Source organism: Bos indicus x Bos taurus, chromosome 26 (genome assembly GCF_003369695.1).
Source record: "Bos indicus x Bos taurus breed Angus x Brahman F1 hybrid chromosome 26, Bos_hybrid_MaternalHap_v2.0, whole genome shotgun sequence".
Classification (NCBI taxonomy): Eukaryota; Metazoa; Chordata; class Mammalia; order Artiodactyla; family Bovidae; genus Bos; species Bos indicus x Bos taurus.
In genome coordinates, this window is record NC_040101.1 from 16,905 (window position 1) to 44,156 (window position 27,252).

General features: G+C 48.6%; 2 protein-coding genes across 3 annotated transcripts; both read right to left on the minus strand.

The window, feature by feature from the left end:
• Positions 1-1,096: 1,096 nt before the first annotated feature.
• On the minus strand, positions 1,097-12,250 carry LOC113884496 (cytochrome P450 2E1). Of its 2 annotated transcripts, none has more exons than XM_027529117.1 (9): positions 12,033-12,250; positions 10,931-11,090; positions 7,694-7,843; positions 7,256-7,416; positions 6,626-6,802; positions 5,491-5,632; positions 3,420-3,607; positions 2,799-2,940; positions 1,097-1,439 (listed from the first exon to the last, which is right to left on the minus strand). In XM_027529117.1, the coding sequence occupies exons 1-9, from the start codon at positions 12,207-12,209 to the stop codon at positions 1,435-1,437; spliced, it is 1,302 nt and encodes a 433-aa protein (XP_027384918.1). In that variant the 5' UTR covers positions 12,210-12,250; the 3' UTR covers positions 1,097-1,434. The 2 variants fall into 2 exon arrangements, with proteins under 2 accessions (XP_027384918.1, XP_027384917.1); XM_027529116.1 differs by lacking the exon at positions 1,097-1,439 and adding an exon at positions 1,546-2,124.
• An 8,848-nt stretch (positions 12,251-21,098) lies between these two features.
• LOC113884156 (olfactory receptor 13A1-like) lies at positions 21,099-25,813 on the minus strand (the record flags this gene model as incomplete). The annotated part of the gene is made up of 2 exons (XM_027528382.1): positions 24,869-25,813; positions 21,099-21,110 (listed from the first exon to the last, which is right to left on the minus strand). Coding segments are annotated over exons 1-2 (957 nt in total), but the record flags the coding sequence as incomplete, so codon positions are not given.
• Between the last annotated feature and the right edge of the window lie 1,439 nt (positions 25,814-27,252).

Below are 27,252 nucleotides of genomic sequence, written 5' to 3' on the forward strand. Positions count from 1 at the left end.
ACTGATGCTTTTGAACTCTGGTGTTGGAGAAGACTCTTGAGAGTCCCTTGGACTGCAAGGAGATCCAACCAGTCCATCCTAAAGGAAAGCAGTCCTGAATATTCATTGGAAGGACTGATGTTGAAGCTGAAACTCCAATACTTTAGCCACCTGATGCAAAGAACTGACTCATTTGTTAAGACCGTGATGCTGGGAAAGATTCAAGGCAGGAGGAGAAGGGGACAACAGAGGATGAGATGGTTGGATGGCATCACCGGCTTTTGGACATGAGTTTGAACAAGCTCCAAGAGTTGGCGATGGACAGGGAGATCTGATGTGCTGCAGTCCAGGTGTGCTGGGGTCATAGAGTCAGACATGACTGATTGACTGAACTGAACTGAACTGATTGAAAAAAAATATATCCATGTTTGGAAGAGAAGATCAAGGGTGTGACTCAGTGTCCCTTGGATAAGGAAATTAGTATTGGGTGTGAACTGGGAATTAATCAGCTACCTCAGCAGGAAAACTGCCAATTTGGAGTGAAGATGGGAAGCAACCAATAAATGCTGTTGGGCTTCGTGGATTTTACAGGATGAGATGATAGAGCCATTCAGCTGTGAAGTGTGTTATACTTTTAGACAAGTGACGCATGACCCCAAAGGTGACTCAGATCATCAGGGTCGATTCCTTGGTTTCAAAAATGAGAATCTTGGACTTGCTTCCAACAAGATAGACTGTTCCTGTCTGAAGTACTGGAGGCAGGGCTGTCTGACAAAGATCTAGGGGCATGATACCTGCCCAGCAGAGAATCAAGGGTAGGACCTCTGCCCCACTGGCTTCAGCAGGCAGAGCTTCAAGCCAAAAGGGATCCTCAGGCTTTCAGATCTTGTAATTTGCTCTGCTAGGTTTTGGGTTTCCTTGGGACATGACACCACTTTCTTCTTTCTAAGCTATAAGTAAGCTACCTCACATGGAAGGTGGAACTCTGAATATGAAATGGATTAGTGTAAGGACCCTGAGAACAGGAGATGGTCCTGGGTTACCTGGGTGGGCACAATGCTATCACATGATCCTCCTACGGGAGAAGCAGGAGGGTCAATGAGAGATGGGACAAGGCTGCACTGCTGGGGTGTCTCACTTTACTAAGGAGCCTGGGACACACGTGGGACTCGGGTACTGCACCGCGCTCTGAAGCTCTGCATCACACCCGCTCGGCCCTCACACCCCTGGAGGCTGCTCTCACACCCCTTTTACTGACAGGGAAGTCAAGGCAGGAGGTTCCTGGTGTGCGCCCGGTGGATGGGGATAGTGTTCTTGTCCAGAATTATTCTTCTGTCTCACAGATTCTTCTGAGATTCAGGTTATGGAGCTGGTTAATGATTTCCAAGTTTCTGGCTCATTCCACACCAGCCTCCACATGCTTAGAACTTCCCCTTGCAGGCACAAAGTCAGACTTTAATCTTAAGAGATAATAACAGATGTCTATGATGACTCTTCAGATATATTTCAGTCTTAAAATATAGCACAGGATGATGCTACTAGAGAGCCTGAAGGAAGAACTTCATATCCTAAGGAAGATAGCCAAAGCTATATTATTTTATTTTTTCTGAACAACAAAATAGCATCTGTTTTCCTCTTTGTGACTCCTTTATAAGACATACTGACTCTGATGACTGGGTAGCTCTATTTTTCTCAGAAGTTTAGTTTAAACTATACTGATATGTTCTTACTTACCATGATTTCTAGGAACTCCAACGCAAGCTAAGTCATAGTTTGTGCTAATTAGTTTAATTAGTTTGACACAATCCTTTTGCACTTTGCTTTCAAGTTCTGTCTGAGGAACGTGGCCTGGAAAGCAGTGTCTCTGGCACAGGTGGTTCCCTCTGGAGCCTGGGCTTGTAGAGTCCTCGCAGAGGGGATGCAGGGGAGCTCGGGGTTTCAGGGCGTTTGCACCTCACACTTTTGAGCGGGGAATGAGACAGAGTTTGTAACGGGGCGGGATCTTGCCAAACCCAATTGCAATGGGGCTGAGGTCGATATCCTTGGGGTCAACAAGTGACTTCAAGTTAAAGTGCTGCAGGATGGCGGCCAAGAGCAGGAACAGTTCCATGCGAGCCAGGCCTTCTCCAACACACACCCGCTTTCCTGGAGGTGACAAGGACACTAAGACTCTGCTCCAGGCCAGGTAGCAGGGGGAGAGGGGGTGGGAGGAGGCCATGTGTCATGGCACCGAAGCAGAACTGGGCCCCATCTACCCACTGAACGGGGGCCCAGAGTGGATTTCAGTGTAGGAGGATCAGGGCCCCAACCACCAGCTCTCAACTGCATAAACCTGTGGTAGGTTGGGAGAATCGACTCTGCCAGTGCTCAGCCTGACGTCCTAGGGGAAGAAGGGGGGCCCACGGGGAAGCCAGTGCTCTCACACTGAGGGTTACAGTTACAAAGTTGGTCACAGACGTTCCCTCACAGCACACCAAGGGGAGGGCTTCCCGGGGAGGGAAGGCAGCCCTATGACGGGTCCAGGTGACCGAGTACTAGGTTTTTCTCAGTGATCCTTGTTTAAAATTATTGAGAAGCAGGCAATATAGCTGTGAAAGAGTTCACCAAGTTCTATTAAATGAAGTATCTAAGGAGAAAAATGACTCATCCTCAACTCAATCTCAGGACTTCAGTGACAAGATGTCATCTAACCTCTCTGCACAGGGAAGAACACGCTTGGGTCAGGCTGGGGTAAGGGGCACGATGCAGATCACACGTGGAGCAGAGAGTAGGACTCAGGGACAATCCCACGGGAGGTGCTGCCTCTGAATGCTTCTTACCTGCAGAAAACGCCTTAAAATGGTCACTGTACTTGAACTTTCCATTTTCATTCAGAAAGTGCTCTGGTTTAAACTTCTCTGGTTCAGGAAACTCTTGCCTATCGTGTAAGACAGAGTCCAGCGTCGGAATTACGACTGTGCCCTGGAGGGAACACAGGCCACCTTGGTCAGTCAGGTTAACATATCACAGGCTTTCATCTGGGGCCCCCAGTTGAATTTTACATTAGACAAATGGTACATTTCCAATTGGAGAAGTTTTTTGCCTAAGGGCAGATAGCAGGCGGAGTCATGACTAAACGGTGATGAGAGTTCTCATCTTCTTGGGCCAGTAGCTTCTCTGAGTGACACATGCAGGGCTGGATGGTACTGTTGTCTGTTCCTGGTTCTGGGACACACCACAGCCCTAGGCACCACCTGAGGAACCCCCTTCCCAGAAGCCCTCATTTCTGGGGTCACCAGGTCCACGCCAGGCCTGCTGGGGGAGGGGCACTCTGCAGGTAGGGATGCTGGCCCAGCCCTTAGTGTTCAGCAACACCTGCCAAGGCAGGGTGTCCTTGGCCCCATCCTGTTCCCTGGAAGGCAGCTGATCTGCTGGGTGTGCACTGCAGGCTCACATCTGACCTTGGGGATGACATATCCTCTGAACACTGTGTCCTGGGTTGCTTCGTGGAGCAGATTGGAGGGAAGGAGGTCGATGAATCGCTGAATCTCATGTACCACAGCATCCAGGTAGGGCATGTCCAGCCTGTCCTTGACGGCAGGGATTCGGCTTGGCCCAATCACCCTGTCAATTTCTTCATGAAGTTTCTCTGCCAAGATATGCATGGAATAAATGCATCACTCCAAGCTGGCTCAACACCCATCCATAGACCCAGTAGATGTTTATGGAGCTTCAGATTATTGGGTAATTCATCCGCACATGTCAGCAAGAGCTAAGGTCAGTGAAGTTACGTGCCGTCTACAGCATTTACATGTCTATTTATGGACTCCATTCTCTTAGCTGGTCATGGCTAGTCCAGTGCTTGCCTCCATGCCAGGAGGAGAGGATTAAAAAGGGTCTTGGGGATTTCTAGCAGGAGGAAAACTGTATTAATTGTTACCCCAGGCTGGCTTGTTGCATGCTTCTTCGGAGTATGGAGGCAAATGGAGAGTGGAAACAGACAAGCATGTCGCACTCCTGAAGGGCCTTGGAGGAAGGATTCTGGAAGCCCCTCTCCTGGCAAAAGCAACAGCAGCCTTTGGCAGTTGCTTGGCCTTGCTAGGTTTGAGGTTAACTGTGGGCCTTTGTAATATGTTGAGAGGACTACACAGCGCCCTGCAGTATTGTAACCAAGTGAAAAAATTTCAACACATATAACAATACAGATGGTATTACTTAGCAAATGGTAAATACTTAGTAATTGGTAAGTGTAAGAAGCCCTACATGGGATGCTGCACAGCACTGCAGGAAGACTGCAGTCTGGGGCGGGCGGGGAAGCCAGGGAGGTGAGGAGCATCCTCGGCTGGCTCTGCAATCTTTCTTTTCAAGAGCTCCGAGTCAGTACTCCAAAACGTTAACATGTTAAATTTGGCAATGGATGTATAGATGACTGTCATATTTATTTTCTGTCTTTTCCTCTATACTGGAAATTTGTCATAATTAATAAAATAAAACAATTTTGGAGGCTGTGGATCTCCTAGTACAGAGTGGTCAGAGCTCCTTCAAAACTGCCCCAGATGCATAGGGGCTTTGCTCTGTGGACTCTGGGCTCCTTTCCCTTACTTTTCTGTCCAATAGAAAGGTGAAGGCCTTGGAGTCAGATGGAGCAGGTCTGACCCTGGATGGGTCACATACCCATGTTCCCGAGGTAATAATTTCATGCCCTTTCACATCAGCCTTCAAGACCACAGTGTATTAAAGGGCTAATGCCCACACCTGGCACACAGCAGGAACCAAATTATTATCATCAGCAAGAGGCATGGCTGAGGTGGTGAGGAGCTCCTTGCAGTGGGGACCCCCACCGCAGCTCTGGGCAGCCCAGTGAAAGGTGGGGGGCTCCAGGCCCGAGCACTGGTGACGGCCCCTCTGCCTCCTCTTCCCTTAGTATCGGTGCTGACCAGCCTGCTAACATACAGTGCTGCTCACCTATAGGCTGCGGTGGGGGTGTTTCTAATGCCTGACGCTCTGCGCATGCAGCCCCCAAAGTCACGCCTGATCTACCCCAAGTTCACCTGGTTCAGGTGCTGGGGAGGAGCCCTGGAAAGGAGGGCTGGACCCAGGGCAGCAGGCAGACTTGCAATGCTTTACCAGAGGTTCCTTCTGTGATCCCTCTTCCAATCTGGTGAGATAAGCCAGGAGGTCTTGCTCCTCCCTCCCAGCTCTTCCTGAAAGGCTGGGTCTTAGGGTGATGAGCACATGTTCACTCTCTCATAAACAGATCATGTCCTGGAGTGGATTCTGGAAGTATGGCGTTTCTTCACTGGACTTTCTTTCACAATCTGGGTGTGTCCGTGGGTGTGGGAGGGCTGAGTGCCAGGTGCCTGTCATGTACAAGAACACTTCCCCCAGAGCGTTCCTCCAGTGACCCCAGTGTCACTCCCTGTTTTGCAGACAGGGAGCTGAAGCCTGAATGTTCCAGGCTGAGGGACACAGGGTCTCCGTCCACGTGTGACAGCCACAATGTCCAGAGTCCTGGCCTATTACTTGTCCTACCTTCAACCTCCGGGTATTTCATGAGAATCAGGAGCCCGTATCGCAGGGTGGTGCTGGTGGTCTCTGTCCCCGCAAAGAGCAGGTCGGCCACAGTCACAGCGATGTTTTCCAAGGTGTACATAGGGTCCACACTGTGTCTTTCCTGTGGATGGGAGACAGGAACTCAATGAGGAAACATCTTCAGGTGGATGAAAAAGAGACCCTGTGTCCCTGAGCAGAGGCGCACCTGCCCGCCCTGCCCGCTCCTCGGGCCCATCCTGCACAGAACCGTCAGCTCCATCGCACAGTGAGGGAACCAAGGCTCCCAGCAAAGGACTGTGGGGGCGCTGAGAGACTGGCGACCCTTCTATGCCACCAAGGGCCCTCCTGGGGGCTGAGGCCCTTCCTGGCCCTGTGCCATGACCTCCAGCAGCCCAGGGCTGACTATGGGGCTCCTGCAGGGCTGCCCTCGGCTCCTACTGCCCCCACAGCTGGGCCTTTCAGTCCCAGGAAGCAGGTTATAATGGGAAGAGGGGTGGGAGGGGGCCCAGCAGATGGAGGAGGCTCTCAGACAACTGGAGCAAGTCATACAGGGAAGCCAGGTGTGGCGCTCCAGAGCGTCCTGTGGTGCCAAGGAGAGAGAAGTGTGGCCAGTCTGGGAGGGGACCCAAGAGGATGTCAGGGAGGTTGTGTTAGGAAGGGCTGCACCCCCTGAGGTCGTGCACAATTTGGGAGTTAAGTGCTGAGGAGGAATGCTGAGGGCCTCTCCCCAGATGAGACGCAGTCATTAATTGATCAGAAGTGGTTAAAAAGCATGGGCTGGAGGAAGCCAGTGTGAAAGTCCCACTCACCCAAATCCACACCCCCTAGACAGCTTCCCCAAGAGAAGCCATCTTGTTGGTGAGCTCAACAGACAGCAGAGTGCAGCGTGGCCCAGCAGGCTGGCCGAGTGTTGATGTGTGTGGAGGTCATGCTGAAGCCAGTGCATATGTGTAAAACTGAGAGCATCAGGATGTACCCAGTGTGGGCGGCATGGACACCACAGTGCAAGTCATCATATAAATCTGAAAAAAGCACCCCCTGCCCTGCAAACCCATCTCGTAACAGCCGAGGACTCAGCTCCACCTGGTCCGGAAGCCGCGAACTGTGAGTGTACCTTGGCCATTTCTATCAGCATGGTGTCCAAGAAGCCTCGGGGGCAGCTGGGTTCCAGGGACTTCTGGTGATCCTTCACTCTTTCTAAAGCATAACTTTTTACTTCAGACACATTTTTCAGTAGCTTTCTATGGCTTCCAGGCAGGTACTGTAGGTAGTCTGAGAAATTATTATAAAGCTAGAAAGAGAGGGATGAAGGGAGAGAATTTTCTTACTATACACATTTTTTCTGGGTGCAATAGCATTTTGTGTGCCAGGATAATAACCTTCTCCAAACCCAAATTTATGGCTGTCAATATTGTATTATTTGGAACATTTTGGCTAAAAGTATCTTTTTGGGCACCACTCTATGAGTGCCGTGTGAGTTCTGTGGTGGGAACGCGAGCACGTAGGCAGAGGTACTGCCTGTCTAGTGAGGATCAATTTAAAGAGGAAAACAGTAAGTGTCCCAAGGCTAGCTAGGTGGAACCACGGACTCCATGGAAGTCTCCAGAAGGAGCGTCCATGGTATCTAGTCTTGTGTGCCCATCTGTCCACACACACACAAGTGACCCTTCTTATCCTTTTCCTGCTGTAAACCATCAAATTGAAGCAAGGTGCAAAACAGGCAGAAGCGAGGAGAGTGCTTCACCTGGATCCAGGGGCTGCTGAGCAGGTAGAAGTTCTCGTTGAACAGACTCATCAGCCTCAGGCTCGTCTGATCTTTATAGTCAAAGCGTTTGTGGAAGAGGATGTCAGAGATGACATTGTAAGGTGCAAAGCCGACGACAAACGTGGGGTCAAAGGGCTGGCCTGGAAAACAGGGGCGTTGAGAGGGCGCGTGCTGTGGGCCCGGCAGGAGGGGCATTTCCAGTCTTGTGAGGAGACACTCTAGAACCGTGAGAATTCTTGGGACGTGGTGGAAGTGTGAGCCGCTTGGGTTTTCCTTACTTGTCAGTGATTCAGGACACACCAGCTACATGCTCGGTGATCACCTTACCCCCAGGATCAGAGGGGAAACCGCCGTGTGAAGTGGTGTCTGTGGGCTGACGTTGGAGGAGGGTGGGTGTGAGCCCCAGGCTGTACGCACCCTGGGTCTTCCTGAGCACCTCCAGCAGGAAGTGGGCCTCCCTCTGGATCCGCTGCTCATTGCCCTTTTTTCCCATCCCTAAGTCACGGAGGGTGGTCAACGAGAACCGTCGGGTGTCCCGCCAGGTTGATCCATTGTTGAAAATGATCCCTAAGGAGAGGGAGCAGGAGAACCATTACCACAAACGTTTTTCTCAGGAGAAGGAGGGCAGGAGTAATGGGCTCGGCTCTGCAGGGAACACTGAGGGGCCCACTGACCACACAGGGACCAACGCTCTGCTTTGCAGGGAGGCCTTTGGTGTGGAGCCTGGTTTCCTCTGTTGCTCATGTAAGCTCCTCAATCACAGCCTCCTTGCTTCCCTCACTATGTCTTGCGTCCCGCCACGATAGGGGGACCATGCCTGACTACCAAGAAGTGCCTCCCGCCTCTTTCCTGCCTCCTGACTAATTCCTTTGAGGCTATTTTGCTTTTGGTGATTTTTTCTTTTTTTTAACCACCAAAACATTTCGTATTAGGGTGTGTGGCTCAGCTGGTAAAGAATCCACCTGCGCTATGGGAGACCTGGCTTCGATTCTTGTATTGGGACGCTCCCCTGGAGAAGGGAAAGGCTACCCACTCCCGTATTCTGGCCTGGAGAATCCCATGGACTGTATAGTTCCCGGGGTCACAAAGAGTCGGCCAGAACTGAGCAACCTTCACGTGAGAGTAGCAGCACAGCCAATTAACACCACTGTGATGGTTGCAGATGAACAGCGAAGGGACACAGCCACACATATGTTTCCATTCTCTGAAAATCCCCTTCCATCCAGGCTGGCACGTAACATTGCTTTCAGTCATTTTTGACCCTCATGTTACAGATGCCTCGACTTGCACTTTGTGGCTTCACAGCAAGTCCTTACTAACACCCAAGGCTACAGCCAGCAGACCTCGAGATGTGGGAAGCCCTCAAGCTGCTTCCCGCCTGCATGTCCAGGTCTGAGGAAGGCCGTGGCCCCAGTCTTTCCTGAAGGAAGTCTGGCCAGGCCCGAGAGGATACCTGGATGGCCTGCAGAGGAAGCACCAGAGGGGCTGGGAGAAGAGGTGTGTGATCCAAGGAGGCAGCCATGCAGACAAGCCCACGGATGGAGAGCATGACCACTGACGGGTGTGTGGGCATTGAGGAGGCCCATTTACAGATACTCTTCACCAAGTTAAAAGTACAGGTAGGACTGAGCTCAGGGTCATGCATTCAGGTGTCCTGGCACCGATTCCTGTGGGGCATTGTATAATGGACCAAGTGGAAGCTGGGTATGCAGCAGAGCAGCCCAAGAGGGCACCTAGGGAAGGGACATTCCAAACTCATGGGTGTCTACTCCCTCAGCCTGGCTGGGCCCCGGGCAGCTCTGCCCTCCACGTTGCTGGCCCAGGACACAGGGCAGACAAGCAAGGATGCCAGGGATCAGGGAGCGTGTGCTGAGGAGGCTGGAGAATGGGGCAGAGGCTGTGCCCCAAGGCCTAAGGGCCTGAGACGCTAGAGGAAAGGCAGGAAGGAGAGGTGCTGGGGGCCGCTCTGAAGAGCACGTGGTGAGGAGAGGAGGTGGCTGAGGAGGGAGGGGCAGGGAAGAAGGGAGTTTAAAAATGTTTTGGGGAGAATTGTGTAGAAAGAAAAGAAGATACAGAAAAATGTAAGAAGAGACAAAGAGAAAGAGAGATACAGAGGCCGAGACGGTGAGCCACAGAGACATGCAGATAAAGAGACAGATCCCAGAGGAGCGCCATTGTTTGGGACCAAACAGGCAGAAACGGAGGCAAGGAAGCTCCCCTTCCAGAGCCTCGCAGACTGACTGAAATGATGGGCGGCCCTCTCAGCACACTGACACGCAGCTGCTGCTCCATACTATGGTAACCGAGACCATTCACGTCATTGTTCCTGGGGACCACAGACCTGTTCCAATGGCTGGCTGATGTGCAGGGTCAGCCCCAGGCCGTGTGGACATGCAGTGCGTGTCCCACAGTGTGGCACAGGCAGGACGCAGTCAGGCGCCTTGTGTCCCAGCCGCAGGACGGGGAAGCCGGCTCTGCCTGACCACTTCCAGGAGCACGTGACTTGCACCAGGCCTCCCTGACCCCCCCTGACCATGGTAAAGCTCTTTGACTCCAGAACTCCTGCCCTCCCAGGGCTCTCCTCCAGTAAACCTCCTCTGTGTAAATGACAAAGCTTAGGTGCTTAATTTGGTTTCAGGAGCTCCTAAGAAGAAAAACAAAAGCACAGTATCTAAGACAGACAATCAAATGCCTCAGAAATGCAGACTGGAAAAATAAGGCAAGAAGTCCATATACAACTGTAAGCACATCAGTTTGGAAATTCTCCATAAAATGAGTTTTCCAGAAGCTCATCAACAAAATTGACTCAGGAAGAAGTGAGGGTTCCAAGTTTTGTGGTAGAAGGGATGCTGTTTCACACTAATCTGCTTTAGAATCTCACTTAAACACCAGAGAGCAAGCAGCCAAGGACAAGCGGCTGAGGTCGGAGGACAGCAGGGGCCAGGAGCCCTCAGAGCTGGGAGGGCAGGAGGGGCACCCCCACCAGCCAGTGTCCCCAGCCCTCCCAGGACCTCCCAGGAGATGCAGATGGTAGAGTCTGAAGTCAGGACTCTGGAAAATACTCCAATAAAGACCAGTTAGATCCCCAGGCCTTCTCCCCTGCGTAGGGAACTCTTGAGTCTGGAGCCTGGGGACTGGGAGAGGCAGAGGAAAGAGGGGTCACAGGGACATCTCAGCGCCCTCTTCCTGATCTAAGAACAGCCCCGGGTGGGACATCAGAGGCCCCCTCAATAGACAGGTGGGTGCCATTCGTGGGTGAGGGACCTCAGTAGATGGAGCCCCAACACCCTGGAGCAGTTGAAGCTGTGAGTGGAAACAGCTCCCGGGAGAGACTGGGGACCCAGGGAGGCGGAAAGGTCTGTGGAGGCAGGCACTGCTGGGCCAGACAGCAGAAGCAGCTTCCTCTGGCCTGTTTCTCTATGAATATGTCTGTCTTGCTGGTCAGTGGGTGGATGTTCCAGGTCTTGTCCACTCTGGTGTGCAAGGTTCATGCAGTAGCTTTCATCCAAACACGCAGAGCAATGACTGAATGAACCAATCATCCCCTGACTTGTCTGTGGGTCACATCACCTTTCTGTCTTCAGCAAGTTGTTACTGTCACTTCAGGGCCTCCCCCAACACCCCCCCAGCACCCCAACCCCGAGTGGGACACACCATTGTTCTTGTGCATCTGGAACCCAGGGTTTTCTCCTCTGCCAGAAAACTCGTTCTTGTAGTCAAGCAGGACCTCCTTCACGGGCTTGTAGCCATGCACGACCACGGCACGCTGAGAGCCCAGGTACAGGGTGAACACCGGCCCGTACCTCTCCGCCAGCTGCAGAGACCAACAGGCCGTGGGGTGAGCCGCGCTGCCTCCAAGGGGAGGCCCATGCTTTAACGTGATCCCCAAGGCCACTGTTGTTGACCAGGAGAACCCAGAGCAACCTGGGGAAGGCCCTCCCCACCGCGGCTTCTTCCACAGGCAGCGCATCCCGGTGCAGGCACTCTTGGCCACGCACCGGGCTGCACCTCGTTCCCCTCCCTCCCAGACACAGTTAAGTCGGAAGGCCTGGCTGATTCCTCGCGTCCTCCTGAGGTCTCTCCGCGTGACTGCCCCCACCACCTCCAGTCTGCTGTTCCTAGTCAAGGTCCTGGACCCTACAATGCTGTTGGACACCCTGGATCTGAACTGTCCAGAGTCCCCAAGCCCGTCTTCCCCCCTGGAGCGTGACGCTCATCAGTGCCTTGTAAAGCGGCTCTGTGCCCTAGGACACTCTTTTGTTAACTCTTTTAATAGATTCATCAACGCATTTAGCTTCTAGAGTTATGAGCTCATTCACTGGTCACAACAAATGCAGTAAGAGCTGTGTGTAGGGGTCAAACACCTCACTTTTCCTCCTGTTCTTTGGCACCTAAGGAGAGCTGCAGACTGATGCCCAGCCGGTGTGCATCAGGTGTCAGCGCAGGTCCCTCCTTGCACAGCAGCGGCAGGCAGCAGCCACAGCCACACCGGGCTGCCAAGCCACCCAACGACAAGGCAGTTAGCACTGCTCAAGCAGGGCCTCTGGGCAACCATGACCAGTGCCCACTGAGCAGCATGCCCAAGCTGCATCGGTAGCATAACATTTGGCTTATCACTCTTGGGTGGTATTGGTAATTCAGTTGATTCACAACAAGCTGGTATTGAATTATTATTTGTCTGAGAGTGAGTTGAATGCACACATATTACATCTAATTTCTGAATTCTCCCCCCTCAAATCAACAATATTTCTCTTACCCTGGTGAAGGATTTGGGAATGTTCTTAATATCCAGCTGTAAAAGATTCCCGATGATGGGCAGTGGGAAAGGGCCAGGGGGCAGTTTCCAGCTGCTGTAGATGTGCTTCCAGATGGAGATGAACAGCAGGGTGGCCATCCACACCAGCAGGGCGACCGTGATGCCCAGGGCGGCCATGGTGCCCTTGGGGGATCTGCCGACTTTTGAGGATGCTCCCATGGAGAGGCAAAGCTTTTATAATGCATTCTTGAGAAGGAGGGTGAGCAGCTGACCAATGCCACCTTCCTTATCCTCCAGCCCAAGACATTAGTTTATTATTAGCTGCTGTTGGCCATCATTTCAAAGGCTGATCCCTTCAGTGGCAACTCATTAGAACTTTATCCAGGAACCCACAGGGCCATGCCTGGGCTCTGCCAACACTGGCTGCTGACACCTGCACCATGTCAGTAAACACAGCATCCAGGGGAGCTCCACCAGCCCATAGGTCAGAGTGTGGGGTGGGGGCCTGTCCTCCCTTTGGCATTGGGTGGACAAGGAGGAGTAAGGTCCTATTTACATGGGTTTGTTTCTGATAGGATTTATGTAAGGCAACATCAATTCTGTGCTGATCATTTCCATGGCAAAGTGCCTGACCTCCTGGTGCAATTCTCAACCCCTGAGCAAGAGTTTTGTCTGAGCAGCCCCAATGGTACTGAATCACCAGCAGCCAAACTCCTGGCCAGAGAAGAAAAATTCAGCACCCGGATGTTAGTCCACTTTGTCAAATCAACTGGCAGATTCAGTAGAGGGGAAAAAAGAAGAGTTGACCAATTGTGAAAAAGCTAATCTCTGACTATTAAAAAAGGTACATGTTCATTATAGAAAATTGGGGGATAATTACTGTTTAGAAGCATTTTGTCAAATTCTAAAATCAAAAATATTAGAATTTTTATTGTGTATGTTAAAATCAATGAGCTGAGTAGACTTTGTGTTTTAAAATGTCCTATATTTATTTGTGCAGGACACCACAGAGCTCCAAATTGCTTCTTTTATAATGTTCTGGGTATTTTACAGAGGTTTTCTGTGTGATTTAATTCTGTCCTCTATCTGGTGACATAGGAAGATCTTAATTAACAGGTTCTAATTTTATACTTTTGAATAAGTGATCCATCTCTATGTACAATACGAAATATGAAGGAAAAAAGAACAAAAATCACCTCTGTAGGGGTGTAGCTCAGTGGTAGAACATGTGCTTTGCATATACTTAAAACTGAGGCTGCATTCCACACACTGACTTCTAAACCACTCTCCCTCCCAGTCTATTAGCAGTGTCCCTTGATCTGTACTCAGAACTACAGCCATGTTACTGGTGTCTGACTTGTATCTCCCTGTGCTGTGCAGGGGCGTTGACGTTGGCGGGAGTCTAGGGCCTGTTCTGTGCCCGTGGGCTGGTGGGCTGAGGGCCCTGTCGAGGTGCGTGTGCTCGGTCATCCCCCCCCCAGGGGCTGATGTGGGATGGCAGGGCCCCGTCCCCAGCATGGAGACAGAGCCACCTTGACCCCTCTGTCCTCTTCTTCCACCCTGCCAGGCAGATGTGTCCACACAGCATTTTTTTTTTTTTTTGGTTTGTCCTTCCTGTTGGTGCTGGAGGGTCAGGAAGGGTCAGCCTTCCTTGGGGCTCCAGTTCAAGCCCTGACAGGTGGGCATGAGGACAGGACGTGTGTGAGGCAAACCAGGCCCCATGGCTCCCACAGGCCAAAATAACTGCACGTGGCAGCTCATCTGAGTGTGTGCATCCTGGAAGGGGCCTAAGGGCGGTGCAGGGGAGCCTAGGCCTCCTGGGGTGCAGCACGTGCTCTGGGGCCAGGCCCCGCTATTCCAGGTCCTCTGTGGAAATGCTCTGGGACGGCCAAGCAACAATTCTAAATGCAGGCACAGATGTCTGTATAAAGTAATGAAATTTTTGAGTATATCTTTTCAGAAGAAAGTCTTTTTTATTTGTCTTATATCTCATTCAGGTGCCTGCATCATCTCAAACAATGTTGACTAATCGGGATGACAGACGTGGCCTCGCCCTTGCCTGGCAGGAATGGGTACTTCTCCATCAAGTGTGTGGTTGATTGGTTGTGGCAAAAAGGCAACCATATTGGGACAATGTTCTTCTTTCTCTAGTTAACAAGGAGTATTTAGCAGGGATGGGTATTGAGATAGTACAATACCTTTTTAACCGAGACAGTCCTAGGACTTTTCTTTTTAAATCTGCGGGTACGATGCTGGATGAACACACTGTTTCACGTACGCGCAGTCTTACAGCTCTGCTTCCCAACCAGGAGTGTGGTGGAGCCACACTTCTTTCCGTGCTGATGCTTCAACTTGCTGAACAGCAGCTTTAGTACTTTTGCGTCTACATCCATAGGTAAAATCGGGCTTCAGATTCTCACGTCTTACCATGTTCTTCTATTAGAGTTGTGCTAACTTTGGAAACAATTGAAATTATCTTCATCTTTTTCTATTGTCCGGGATACTTTAGAAATTATTTTAAAAGTTTTTGTTTGTTTGTTTATTTTTGGTTTCGCTGGGTCTTCGTTGTTACACGCAGGTTTCTCTGGTTGCGGTACACAGGCTTCGCACCGTGGCAGCTTGTCTTCTTACGAAGCACAAGCTTTAGGCTCGCGGGCTTCGGCAGCTGCAGCACAGGGGCTCGTTAGCTGCGCCTGTGGGCCCTGGAGCATGGACTCGGAAGTTGTGACCCATGGGCTTAGTTGCACCACAGCAGGTGAAATCTTCACAGACAGGGATTGAACCCATGCCCTCTGCACTAGAGGTAGATTCTTATCCACTGCACCACCAGGGGAGTCCCCGGGATACTTTAAATTGTTAGGGAATTAACTGGACTTTGAAACTTTGAGAGAAATCACGAGTAAAACAATATGTAAAGGACTTACTGAAATTGTTATTCAGTCACTAAGTCCTGTCCAACTCTTTGTGACCCCATGAACTGCAGCACACCAGGCTTCCCTGTCCTCAAGCATCTTCCAGAGTTTGCTCAAACTTATCTCCATGAGTCGGTGATGCCACCCAACCACCTCATCCTCTGTTGTCCCCTTCTCCTTGTGCCTTCAGTCTGTCCCAGCATCAGCTCCTCCTATCGAGTGGCCAAAGTATTGCAGCTTCAGCTTCAGCATCTCAGTCCTTCTAGTGAATATTTAGGGCTGATTTCCTTTAGGATTGACTAGTTTGATCTCCTTGCTGTCCAAGGGACCCTCAACAGTCTTCTACAGCAGCACAATTAGAAAGCATCCATTTTTCAGCACTCAGCCTTCTTTATGGTCCAACTCTCACATCTGTACATGACTACTGGAAAAAACATAGGTTTGACTATGGACCCTTGCCAGCAAAGTAATGTCTCTACTTTTTAATAAGATTTTGGAGCCCAAGAAAAGAAAATCTCTCACTGTTTCCATTTTTTCCTCATCTATTTGCCATGAAGTGATGGGACCAGATGCCGTGTTCTTCGTTTTTCAATACTGTTTCAAGCCAGCTTTTCCACTCTTCTTTTTCACCCTCATCAATAGTCTTTACTCCTCTTCACTTCCTGCTATATGAGTGATATCATCTGCATATCTGAGGTTGTTGATCATTCTCCCAGCAATCTTGATTCCAGATTGTGGTTCATCCAGTCCAGCATTTTGCATGAGGTTATTGAAGTTAAACAATTGTTTATAAAGATTACAATTATCATCTCAATTAAGAAAGTAAGACAAAACTTTTCCTTTACGGTTTTTGGAATTTAGATCATGCTTGAAAAGAACTCCATTTTGAGATTACCAAATGTTTACGTTATACTGTTGTCTCTGTTAATTGCTGTTTAATCATGTCTTAGAGTACATCAAGGCTGTATATTGTCACCCTGCTTATTTGACTTATATGCAGAGTACATCATGAGAAACACTGGGCTGGAAGAAGCACAAGCTAGAATCAAGATTGCTGGGAGAAATATCAATAACCTCAGATATGCAGATGACACCACCCTTATGGCAGAAAGTGAAGAAGAACTAAAGAGCCTCTTGATGAAAGTGAAAGAGGAGAGTGAAAAAGTTGGCTTAAAGCTCAACATTCAGAAAACTAAGATCATGGCATCTGGTCCCATCACTTCATGGCAAATAGATAGGGAAACAGTGGAAACAGTGACTGACTTTATTTTGGGGGGATCAGAAATCACTGCAGATGGTGACTGCAGCCATGAAATTAAAAGATGCTTACTGCTTGGAAGGAAAGTTATGACCAACGTAGATAGCATATTAAAAAGCAGACATTACTTTGTCAACAAAGGTCCATCTAGTCAAGGCTGTGGTTTTTCCAGTAGTCATGTATGGATGTGAGAGTCGGACTATAAAGAAAGCTGAGTGCCAAAGAATTGATGCTTTTGAACTGTGGTGTTGGAGAAGACTCTTCAGAGTCCCTTGGAATGCAAGGAGATCCAACCAGTCCATCCTAAAGGAGATCAGTCCTGGGTGTTCATTGGAAGGACTGATGTTGAAGCTGAAACTCCAGTACTTTGGCCACCTGATGCAAAGAGCTGACTCATTGGAAAAGACCCTGATGCTGGGAAAGATTGAGGGCAGGAGGAGAAGGGGATGACAGAGGATGAGATGGTTGGATGGCATCACCGATTCAATGGACATGAGTTTGGGTAAATTCCAGGAATTGGTGACAGACAGGGAGGCCTGGCATGCTGCAGTTCATGGGGTCGCAAAGAGTCGGACATGACTGAGCAACGGAACTGATGATGAACTGAATCATGTCTTGTCATTTCTAAGTTAGGGTTAGTGTGCTGATTTTTCACATTATAATCATATTTTATTAAAAGATGCTTTATTTGAAAAGTTACTTTGATACATTCAATCCACATTAAAACTGGTGATTTGTCTTTTACTGAATTGTACTTTTTAGCAGCATAAACATATTTTTGTCCCTTTTGATAATTATCACCAAGTATTTTCTTTTGTTTGTCCCAGCATTTTAAGTATCTCTATGTCATGTTGTCCTTGAGAAATGCATCTACCATCCTATAGCTTTGACATAACTAAAAATTTTTCTTTTTAACAGGAGAATCACATTTCTTGTGACTGCTGGTGAATATGGCTTAATGGTATATATCCTTCCCTATCACTTGCTGAGTTTGTCATATTTTGTTTGTTCCTTTTCTTCCTTGATGCTTTGATGTATTTCTGTCCTGTTGATATTCTACTAATGATTACCCTTAAGTCTAAAACTACATAGACTTATTAACCTGAGGAGTTAATCAATATCGTTCAATCTGAGCAAAAAGAGACCTTTAGCATACTTTTCTTATCTATTTTCCAAGCAATGGATCTTCCCTGGTGGCTCAGAAGGTAAAGCGTCTGCCTGTAATGCAGGAGACGCAAGTTCGATCTCCGAGTTGGGAAGATCCCCTGGAGAAGGAAATGGTAACCCACTCTAGTACTCTTGCCTGGAAAAGTCCATGGACTGAGGAGCCTGGTGGGCTGCAGCCCGTGGGGTCGCGAAGAGTCGGACGTGACTGAGCGACTCCTCTTTCTTTCTTTATTCCTTTCTTTCTTTTCCAAGCAATACACCACTCCTTCCCAAATGTTAGGAAGTTTAGTTTCATAACACTAGCTTTAGATTTGTCCAAATGTATTTTCTTCTGTTTTTGTAAGTCAACTTTTACAATTGCATGAATATTTATAGCCATCTTATCAAGTCAGTATTTGCATTTAAATATCCACTTTACTGGTCTCTTTGCCTGCTAATTCTACATCATATCCTGTATTTCTTGGATTCCTGCTCCTTGAAGTGTAAATTTACACTCAGCCAGGGCTTCTGGGGAGAAGATGGAGGACACGTTTGGAATATCCAGTGAGCCTTTTCCCCACAAGACAGCTGCTGGGCTGTGGCCTCTCCCCACAGGCTCCTTGACCTTCCTCCATGGGCCAAGTTCCCCTGAGCAGTAGATTCAGTGGCAACAGTATTTTCTATCAGGTTGATGTAATGCACTGGTTCTCCCTTCCCTCCTACTCACAGGAAGGACATATAGCTATCCCCAAATTTCCTTAAGAGGCAACCCAGCAGTCATGAATCCTTAGACCGAAGAGGTGAAAAGTACAATATTACTTCTCTGGGTACCCAAAAGGCAATGGATAAGCAAGATGGGAGTGAAATAGAGACTGAGTTGAAAATATGCTCAAAGAGTTGCTTTAGGGAAGCTCTCCTGAAAATTCCCTCTTACTTTGTATGTAAAAGGATCAAGAACAGACAAATAAAAATGTGGGCAGCCAAGTATGTAATATTTAATGCACTCTGGGCTAAAAAGAATGACCTTGACAAAAGCCAAAATCTCTTCCAAGTTAAACAAAAGCAGAGAACACACAATTTCCCAGGTACAAAGGGCCAGCTGGCTTGGACCAGGAACAAAACTCTTCACACCAAAGGGCTGGGGAGCTTAAGCAATGTGCTCTCTTATCTGCCCCTGGTTCTACCTTCATCTCACAGCTGCTGTTTAAGATCGTGGATCAAGCAAAACTGTTTGCTTGTGTGCAGAAGTTTTAACCCACCAGGTGGAGGAAGGGGCCCTCCTGGATTCCAGGGGTGTGGTTGCAGCTTTCTAAGACTCCAAAGGCGATGCCAGCACAGAGCAGTGGGGAATGGCCAGGGGGGTCGGTGGGGGAGTGGGCAGTGGGAGGTTGATATGACAAGAGAAGAATCTGCTGAGGACAGTGGTGGCTGTGGAAGGAGGATGGACTCAGAGCGGGGACCAGCCATTGTAAGACCCACCAGAGGGCACCAGAGAGAGGAAAAAGGGAAAACACCGCCTGAAGCGATTGTCCTTGGTTACACACAGACGTCACCAGATAGATGGTCGATACCAAAATCCAACTGATATATTCTTTGCAGTTGAAGATGGAGAAGCTCTATACAGTCAGCAAAAACAAGACCAGGAACTGACTGTGGCTCAGATCATGAACACCTTATTGCAAAATTCAGGTTTAAATTGAAGAAAGTAGGGAAAACCACTAGACCATTAGGGTATGACCTAAATCAAATCCCTTAAAACTACACACTGAAAGTGACAATTAGATTCAAGGGATTAGATCTGATAGACACAGCACCTGAAGAACTATGGACAGAGGTTCGCGACATTGTACAGGAGGTGGTGATCAAGACCATCCCCAAGAAAAAGAAATGCAAAAAGGCAAAATGGTTGTCTGAGGAGGCCTTACAAATAGCTGAGAAAAAAAGGGATGCTAAAGGCAAAGGAGAAAAGGAAAGATACACCCATCTGAATGCAGAGTTCCAAAGAATAGCAAGGAGAGATAAGAAAGCCTTCCTCTGTGATCAATACAAAGAAATAGAGGTAAACAATAGAATGGGAAAGATTAGAGATCTCTTCAAGAAAATTAGAGATACCAAGTGGACAGTTCATGCAAAGATGGGCACAATAAAGGACAGAAATGGTATGGACCTAACAGAAGCAGAAGATATTAAGGAGGTGACAAGAATACTCAGAAGAACTGTACAAAAAAGATTTTCATGACCCAGATAATCACCATGGTGTGATCGCTCACCTAGAGCCTGACATCCTGGAATGTGAAGTCAAGTGGGCCTTAGGAAACATTGCTATGAACAAAGCTTTTCTAAATCTAACTTATATATCTTCAAGTTCTCAGTTCATGTACTGCTGAATCCTAGCTTGAAGGATATGGAGCATTACCTCACTAGCATGTGAAATGAGTGCTATTGTACAGTAGTTTGAACTTTGTTTGGCATTGCCTTTCTTTGGGATTGGAATGAAAGCTGAGTTTTTCCAGTCCTGTGGCTACTGCTGAGTTTTCCAAATTTGCTGGCATATTGAGTGCAGCACTTTCACAGCATCACCTTTTGGGGTTTGAAATAGCTCAGCTGGAATTCCATCACCTCCACTAGCTTTGTTCATAGTGAGGCTTCCTAAGGCCTACCTGACTTCACATCCCAGGGTGTCTGGCTCTAGGTGAGTGATCACACCATCGTGGTTATCCAGATCGTTAAGCAGGAGATGGTTAGAGTGAACGTCAGCATTTCAGGAATCAGTGAACTAAAATGACCAGGAATCGGAAAACCTAATTCAGTGACCATTATATCTACTGCTGTGGGCAAGAATCCCTTAGAAGGGATGGAGCAGCCCTCATAGTCCACAAAAGAGTCCCAAATGTAGTACTTGGGTGCAGTCTCAAAAATGACAGGATGATCTTGGTTCATTTCCAAGACAAACTATTCAACATCACAGTAATTCAAGTCTATGCCCCAACCACTAATGCCAAAGAGGCTGAAGTCAAATGGTTCTATGAAGACCTACAAGACCTTCTAGACAAACACCAAAAGAAGATGTCCTTTTCATCACAGGGGATTGGAATGCAAAAGTAGGAAGTCAAGAGATACCTGGGGGAACAGGCAAGTTTGGCCTTGGAGTACAGAGTGAAGCAGGACAAAGGCTAACAGAGTTTTGCTAAGAGAATGCACTGGTCAGAGCAAGCACTCTCTTTCAACAACAGAAGAGATGACTCTACACATGGATACCACCAGATGGTCAATGCTGAAATCAGATTCATTATTACATTCTTTGCAACAGAAGGAGGAGAAGTCAGCCAAAACAAAGCCTGGAGCTGACTGTGGCTCAGATCATGAGCTCCTTATTGTATAATTCAGACTTAAATTGAAGAAAGTAGAGAAAACCACTAGGCCATTCATGTATGAATGATAATCATATCCCTTATGATTATACAGTGGAAGTAACAAATAGATTCAAGGGATTAGATCTGATAGGGTGCCTGAAGAACTATGGATAAAGTAACACTGTACAGGCAGTGATGACCAAAACCATCCCAAAGAAAAATGCAACAAGGCAAAATGGTTGTCTGAGGAGACCTTAAAAATAGCTGAGAAAAGAAGAGAAGACAAAAGGAGAGATACAGCCAACTGAATGCAGGGTTCCAAAGAATAGCAAGGAGAGAAAAGAAAGCCTTCTTAAGTGAACAATGAAAAGAAATAGAGGAAAACAGTAGCATGGGAAAGACTAGAGATCTCTTCAAGAAAATTAGAGATACCAAGGCAACATTTCATGCAAAGATGGGCTCAATAAAGGATAGTAACGGTAAGGACCTAACAGAAGCAGAAGAGATTAAGAAGAGGTGGCAAGAATACACAGAAGAACTGAACAAAAAATGCCTTAATAACCCAGATAAGCATGATGGTGTGGTCACTAACCTAGATATTTTAACTGCTAAGTTGAAAAGAATGTACAAGGAATGCCTAATGTAAATTAAGGTATAAAAACATAATCCACACCAAGCAATCCACTGCTAACCAGAACTGCCACATCCCCTCCACCTGCGTCTGCCTGCCTATCCCCATGCCTCCCTTCTGAGGTGACCACTGCCCCAAATTTCCCTTCTAATTTTCTCGATAGTTTTATTTCTTGTACTGCTTCATTTCTTACTTTTGTGTTTCTAGACATGATTCCATCATAACCTCTATGCAGCTTGTGAGCTGCAGGTGCCAGTTAGTGACCAGGGAGGTCCACTATCCCTCAGATCATTCCCATGTTTCTGCTGCTGCAAAGAGTGTTGTTCAGACCATTTTCATGCATGCTTCCTGGAACACTTTGCAAGAGCATCCCTAGGTCAGGTGTATCAAGGGCTACATGATCCATGACACCATGTGACTTCTAAGCATGTGAACTTATGTCATCTGGTCCCATAACTTCATGGCAAATAGAAGGGGAAAAGGTGGAAGCAGTGACAGATTTTCTTTTCTTGGGCTCGAAAACCACTGTGGATGGTGTCTGTGGCCATGACATTTGAAGATGATGGCTTCTGGGCAGGAAAGCTGTGTCAAACCTGAGTGCTAAGTTGCTTCAGTTGTGTCTGATTCTGTGTGACCCCATGAACTATAGCCTGCCAGGCTCCCCTGTCCATGGAATTCTCCAGGCAGGAGTACTGGAGTGGGTTTTCATGCCCTTCTCCAGGGGATCTTCCCAACCCAGGGATCTAACCTGTGTCTCTTCTGTCTCCTGTATTGGCAGATGGGTTCTTTACCACGAGCACAACCTGTTAAAAAGCAAAGACATCACTTTGCCGACAAAGGTCCATATAGTCAAGGCTATGTTTTTTTTTTTCCAGTAGTCATGTATGGATGTGAGAGCTGGACAATAAAGAAGGCAGAGCACTGAAGAACTGATGCTTTCAAACTGTGGTGCTGGAGAAGACTCTTGAGATTCCCTTGAAAAGTAAGGCAATCAAACCAGCCAACCTTAAAGGAAATCGACCCTGAATGTTCATTGGAAGGACTAATGCTGAAACTGAAGCTCCAATATTTAGGGTGCCTAATGCGAACAGTTGACTCATTGGAAAAGACACTGATGCTGGGAAAGATTGAAGGCAGAAGGAGAAGAGGATGACAGAGGATGAGATACTTGGATGGCATCACCGATCAATGGACATGAACCTGGGCAAACTCTGGGAGATGGTGAGGGACAGAGAAGCCTGGTGCTGCAGTCCATGGCGTCGGGAAGAGTTGGACATGACTTAGCAACTGAACAGCAACAAAAACTCTTATCAGCTGTCCAAGTGGTCCTGTCTGTTTGCAACACTAAGTACTAATGGACTTTTTAATGTTTACCATCTAACAGGCACAAAATGGTCGTTAATCCTGGTCCCAATTTGCATTCCTCTGATTATGAATGAAGTAGAGAATCTCTTTATGTTTATTCATCAAACTGGTATCTTCTTTTGTAAAATGCCTACTCGTGTACTTACTCTTCTCTTGTGATTTCTTTCTCTCTTTGTCTGTGGGAATGTATATGTGTCCTAGTTAATGACCATCTAAAGTTTTATGTATCACAATGATTTTTCCTTCTCTTTGGGCTATGTTTTCACACTATTTGTCGAATTTTTCTTATAAACAGATACTTTAAAATTATCAGTCTTTTATTTTGGAATTAGCACTTTTTTGACTTTAAAATCTGTCTTTGCCCTAGAAAGATCAGAAGGCTAGTTGCCATTTTTAAAGTTCTACCTTTCATATTTACATATTAGGTCATGTGGAACTGATTTTTGCATGTGGTGGGGGCTAAGGATAAAATTTGTTTTTCCCATATAGATGTTAATCATCCCGGGACAGTTAACTAGGCTTTATGGTTCCTACATGTAATTTGAACTGTGGTGCACAGATTGATGCTGTCTGTGAATGGTTTGCTCTGTCTGAGCGGAAACCAGGACAGAAACTGAGAGGAAGTAGAGTTTCCTCAACTCAGGAACAGGACTTCTCAGGCCCACACCCTCTCTGTTATTTTTCATCCCTTCCTTAGAAAATGTTAAGTTTCTCCACTACTAAGTCTAAGCCATGGACAGCCAGAAAACAGTCACTTCTACTGTTGAACAGAAAGAGTTCCAGGTAAGACTGACCACACAGGCTCCGCTACTCTGGGGGTAAACCATGGGCCTCTCCAACCTCATATCCCCAGGCTGTGATGCAGCTGGCATCCAGCCTGCTAAGGGACCCTCCACCTGCATGCCTGCTCTGCTTCTCCAGGGCCAAGAATTCCAATCTTTCCTGGGGTGGGGAAACCACTCTTGTCTGGGCACCAGCCTCAGATTCCCCTGGGGATTTGCCTTTGGCCTCAAAAAGCTTGACTTTTTGGTTGTTGATATGAGCATTGGCATTTTATTTTAACTCCAAGCTGCACACTCACACTTTTCATTATTTCTTTGTTTTCTTCTTTCATGATATATGACCACTTTAAGACTTACTGATGTTGCCTCAATGAGAAAAGGTTTAGAATAGAAGAAAGACCAGGAATGAAACATCAATCTCCCTACATTCTCTGAAGGAAGTTTTATTTGATTGAACATGTTTATCTGAAGGGACCTATTATTGATCTATGAAACGCCAAGAACAAGAACTAAAATGTAGGGAATTCCCTGGTGGTCCAGTGGTTAGGACTTAGTGCTTTCATTGCTCTTGGCCTAGGTTCATTCTCTGGTTGAGGAACTAATTCCACAAGGCCGTGGTACAGGCAAAAAAAGAAGAAGAAGCACTAAGACGTGGCCAAAGAGACAGTCGTTACATGGATTCAAAGTAGAACTGGGGAAGGTTGAGTAAGGCCGGGTAGATTAGGGGTCAGACTGTGTGTGGCCAAGCAGAACAGGTGACAGGACGCTGAGCCCAGGTAAAACGGGGGGTAGTTCCCTGAGGCCCAGGTAGGACACGACACAGGCTGTGTGAGGCCAAGTAGAATGTGGATGAGTTATGTGGGCTCCAGGCAGATGTGGGGACAGGCTCTAAAGGCCCGGGTAAAGCAGGACCCGCCATGTGATGCCAGGTAACCAGCTGCAGGGGCAGAAGGAGGGGCTGCTGGGGAAGATGAAGGAAGCTGAGGGAGGTGGCAAGGTAACTTGAAGATCAGGAGCCAACTGTGCACTGAGGGAGGGTCTGTGCAGAGACCACAGAATGTGAGAAAATACAGCCGGTGGCCCTTTCAGCTGGAACTAGCACTGTGTGGCAGGTTGGGACAACCAAGGAAAAGCTGAGTTGAGAAGAACCTTGAGGAAGGTTTAGGGTCAGGTTCCTGGAAGCCACCCAGGGGTGGAGAGACGTTTCCCTGGATACAAGAAGGCCACCTCCCAGGACCTGGGTCTACAGCTCTGCAGCTGAGGACTTGTTGGGTGCAAAGGCCCCAACTCAAGGGTAAGGGTACTGAGAGGATGACAGCCAGCTCTTTCTCCTCCAAGCTGGTCTCAGGGAGGCAGCCCACGGACCTCAGGGCAGAGAAGGGCTTGCACAAGTCTCCCCAGGGCATGTTTAATCTCCGTGTTCCTCAGAGAGTAGACGATGGGGTTCAGAGTGGGGCTCAGCATCGTGTAGAGCACTGCGGACACCTTGCTTCTCTCAGGGCTGTAGCTGGAGGCCGGGCTGATATAGGCACAGAACACTGCGGAGTAGTACACGGAGACCACCAGGAGGTGGGAGGAGCAGGTTGAGAAGGCCCGCCGCCTCCCTGCAGCCGAGCGCATGCGCAGGATGCTGGCGACAATGCAGCCATAGGACACCAGGGTGAGCAGGAAGTTGAGGACTCCATAGAAGGCATCAGCTAACACAGTCATGATGCTATTCACGAGTGTGGGGCTGCAGGAGAGCAGCAGGAGTGGGGGGATCTCGCAGAAGAAGTGTGCGATAACATTGGGGCCACAGAAGGACAGCCGCGTCATCAGCCCAGCGTGCAGCGACCCGTTGAGGGCACAGACGGCCCACACGCCCACGGCCAGCGACCGGCACAGCCGCGGGCTCATCCGCGAGCTGTAGTGCAGCGGGCGGCAGATGGCCACGTAGCGGTCATAGGCCATGGCTGTCAGCAGCAGCAGCTCGGAAGATGCGGACCAGGTGAGGAAGAACAGTTGGGCCATGCACCCCGGGAAGGAGATGGTGTTTTCCTCGAAGGCCAGGCCCACCAGTGCCTTGGGCAGCACAGATGAGGTGCAGACAATATCCATGGCAGCTAGATTGCAGAGGAAAAAGTACATGGGGCTTTGGAGGCTGGCGCTGTGGCTGCCCACGGCGATGATCACAGCGTTGCCCATGAGCGCCACGGTGTAGAGGGAGAAGAAGCAGCAGAAAAGGGGCAGCCGCAGGCGGGGCAGCTCCGAGAAGCCCTGAAGCACGAACTCTATCATCAGGGTCTCGTTGGACCTTGTGGCCCAGCCGGGAGCAGCCCCAAGGCCTTGCTCCATGTGTGCACAGACCTGTGACAGAGATTACATGACGCTGGTGCCAGACTCTACCCAGGTGACTGTCTCAGAAGGCAGCCTGGTCTTGGAAAGGAGGGCTGATCCGACTCCTTCACAGGAGTCCGTTTATTCCTTAACTTCCAAGCCCAACACTCTCCCGAAAGCCATATACCCTTCATTAACTTCTCCTTTCATTTTGCACTCCGAGAAACACTGTCCTCTAGCGTTTCTAGCCCCATCGCCATCCTCACTTCCTTGACTGAGAGCCACTTACAGCCTGAGCCCGTCCCCACGCGAGGCTGAGCCCCTCCCCGGCCGCTCTCCCTCTCACAGCCCCATCTCTGTGAAGGGCATCCTGCTGCTCTTCAGCTGTTCCCCTGGGTTCCTGTTTCCACCTTTTCTGAGCTTGTGCCCCGTGCACTCCAGGATTACTTCTGTGGCTGATCCTGCCGTCAGTCTGACGTCACTCATATCTACCCCCCAACCCCAGAACCATGAACCGCAATTCTGCCTCAAACTACAGGCTTCCAAACTCAACATTCAAACCTAAACTGTTGGCCTTTGCCCCAGATGTGCTCATCGTGTAGTTTTCCAGCAGCACAAGGTAACTCGCCCACACTCCCAGTTACCCAGCCACCCAAAATCCTGGGTTTAGGCTTTGTGGCAACAGGACCTCACTTGGACCACATCAAGCTTTAGTTCATGGTCATGGGAGGTTCTCAGAATGCATTTGTTCCATGAGCCTTTGATGGTCTTCTTACCTCTCAACCTCTGGTTCCCAAGGCCTACAGACAAAGCTTCCTGCATGATGTTCACAGATGCTCCATCTCTCACTCACAGACATGTACCTAACTTCAAGCTTTTTGTCACCACCTGGATGTCCAGTTTCTCCTTCCAACACCCTCCTATATGTTCCCAACTGGGTTCATGGTGATGCCCTGTGGCAAAAACCTGATCCTGGCATTTCATTCCCCTCTGTGAAGCTCACTAAGACTTAGCAGAATGCTCAGGTGAGAAATAACAGAAAAATAACCAAACTGATCACATGGACCACAGCCTTGTCTAACTCAATGAAATTATGAGCCATGCCTTGTAGGGCCATGCAAGATGGATAGGTCATGGTGGAAAGTTATGACAAAACATGGTCGACTGGAAAAGGGAATGAAAAACCACTTCAGTATTCTTGCCTTAGGAACCCCATAAACAGTATGAAAAGGCAAAAAGATAGGATACTCAAAGCTGAACTCCCCAGATCAGTAGGTGCCCAACATACTACTGGAGAAGAGTGGAGAAATAACTCCAGAAAGGGTGAAAAGATAGAGCCAAAACAAAAACAACGCCCAGTTGTGGATGTGACTGGTGACAGAACTAAAGCCTGATATTGTACAGAACAATATTGCGTAGGAACCTGGAATGTTAGGTCCATGCTGCTGCTAAGTCGC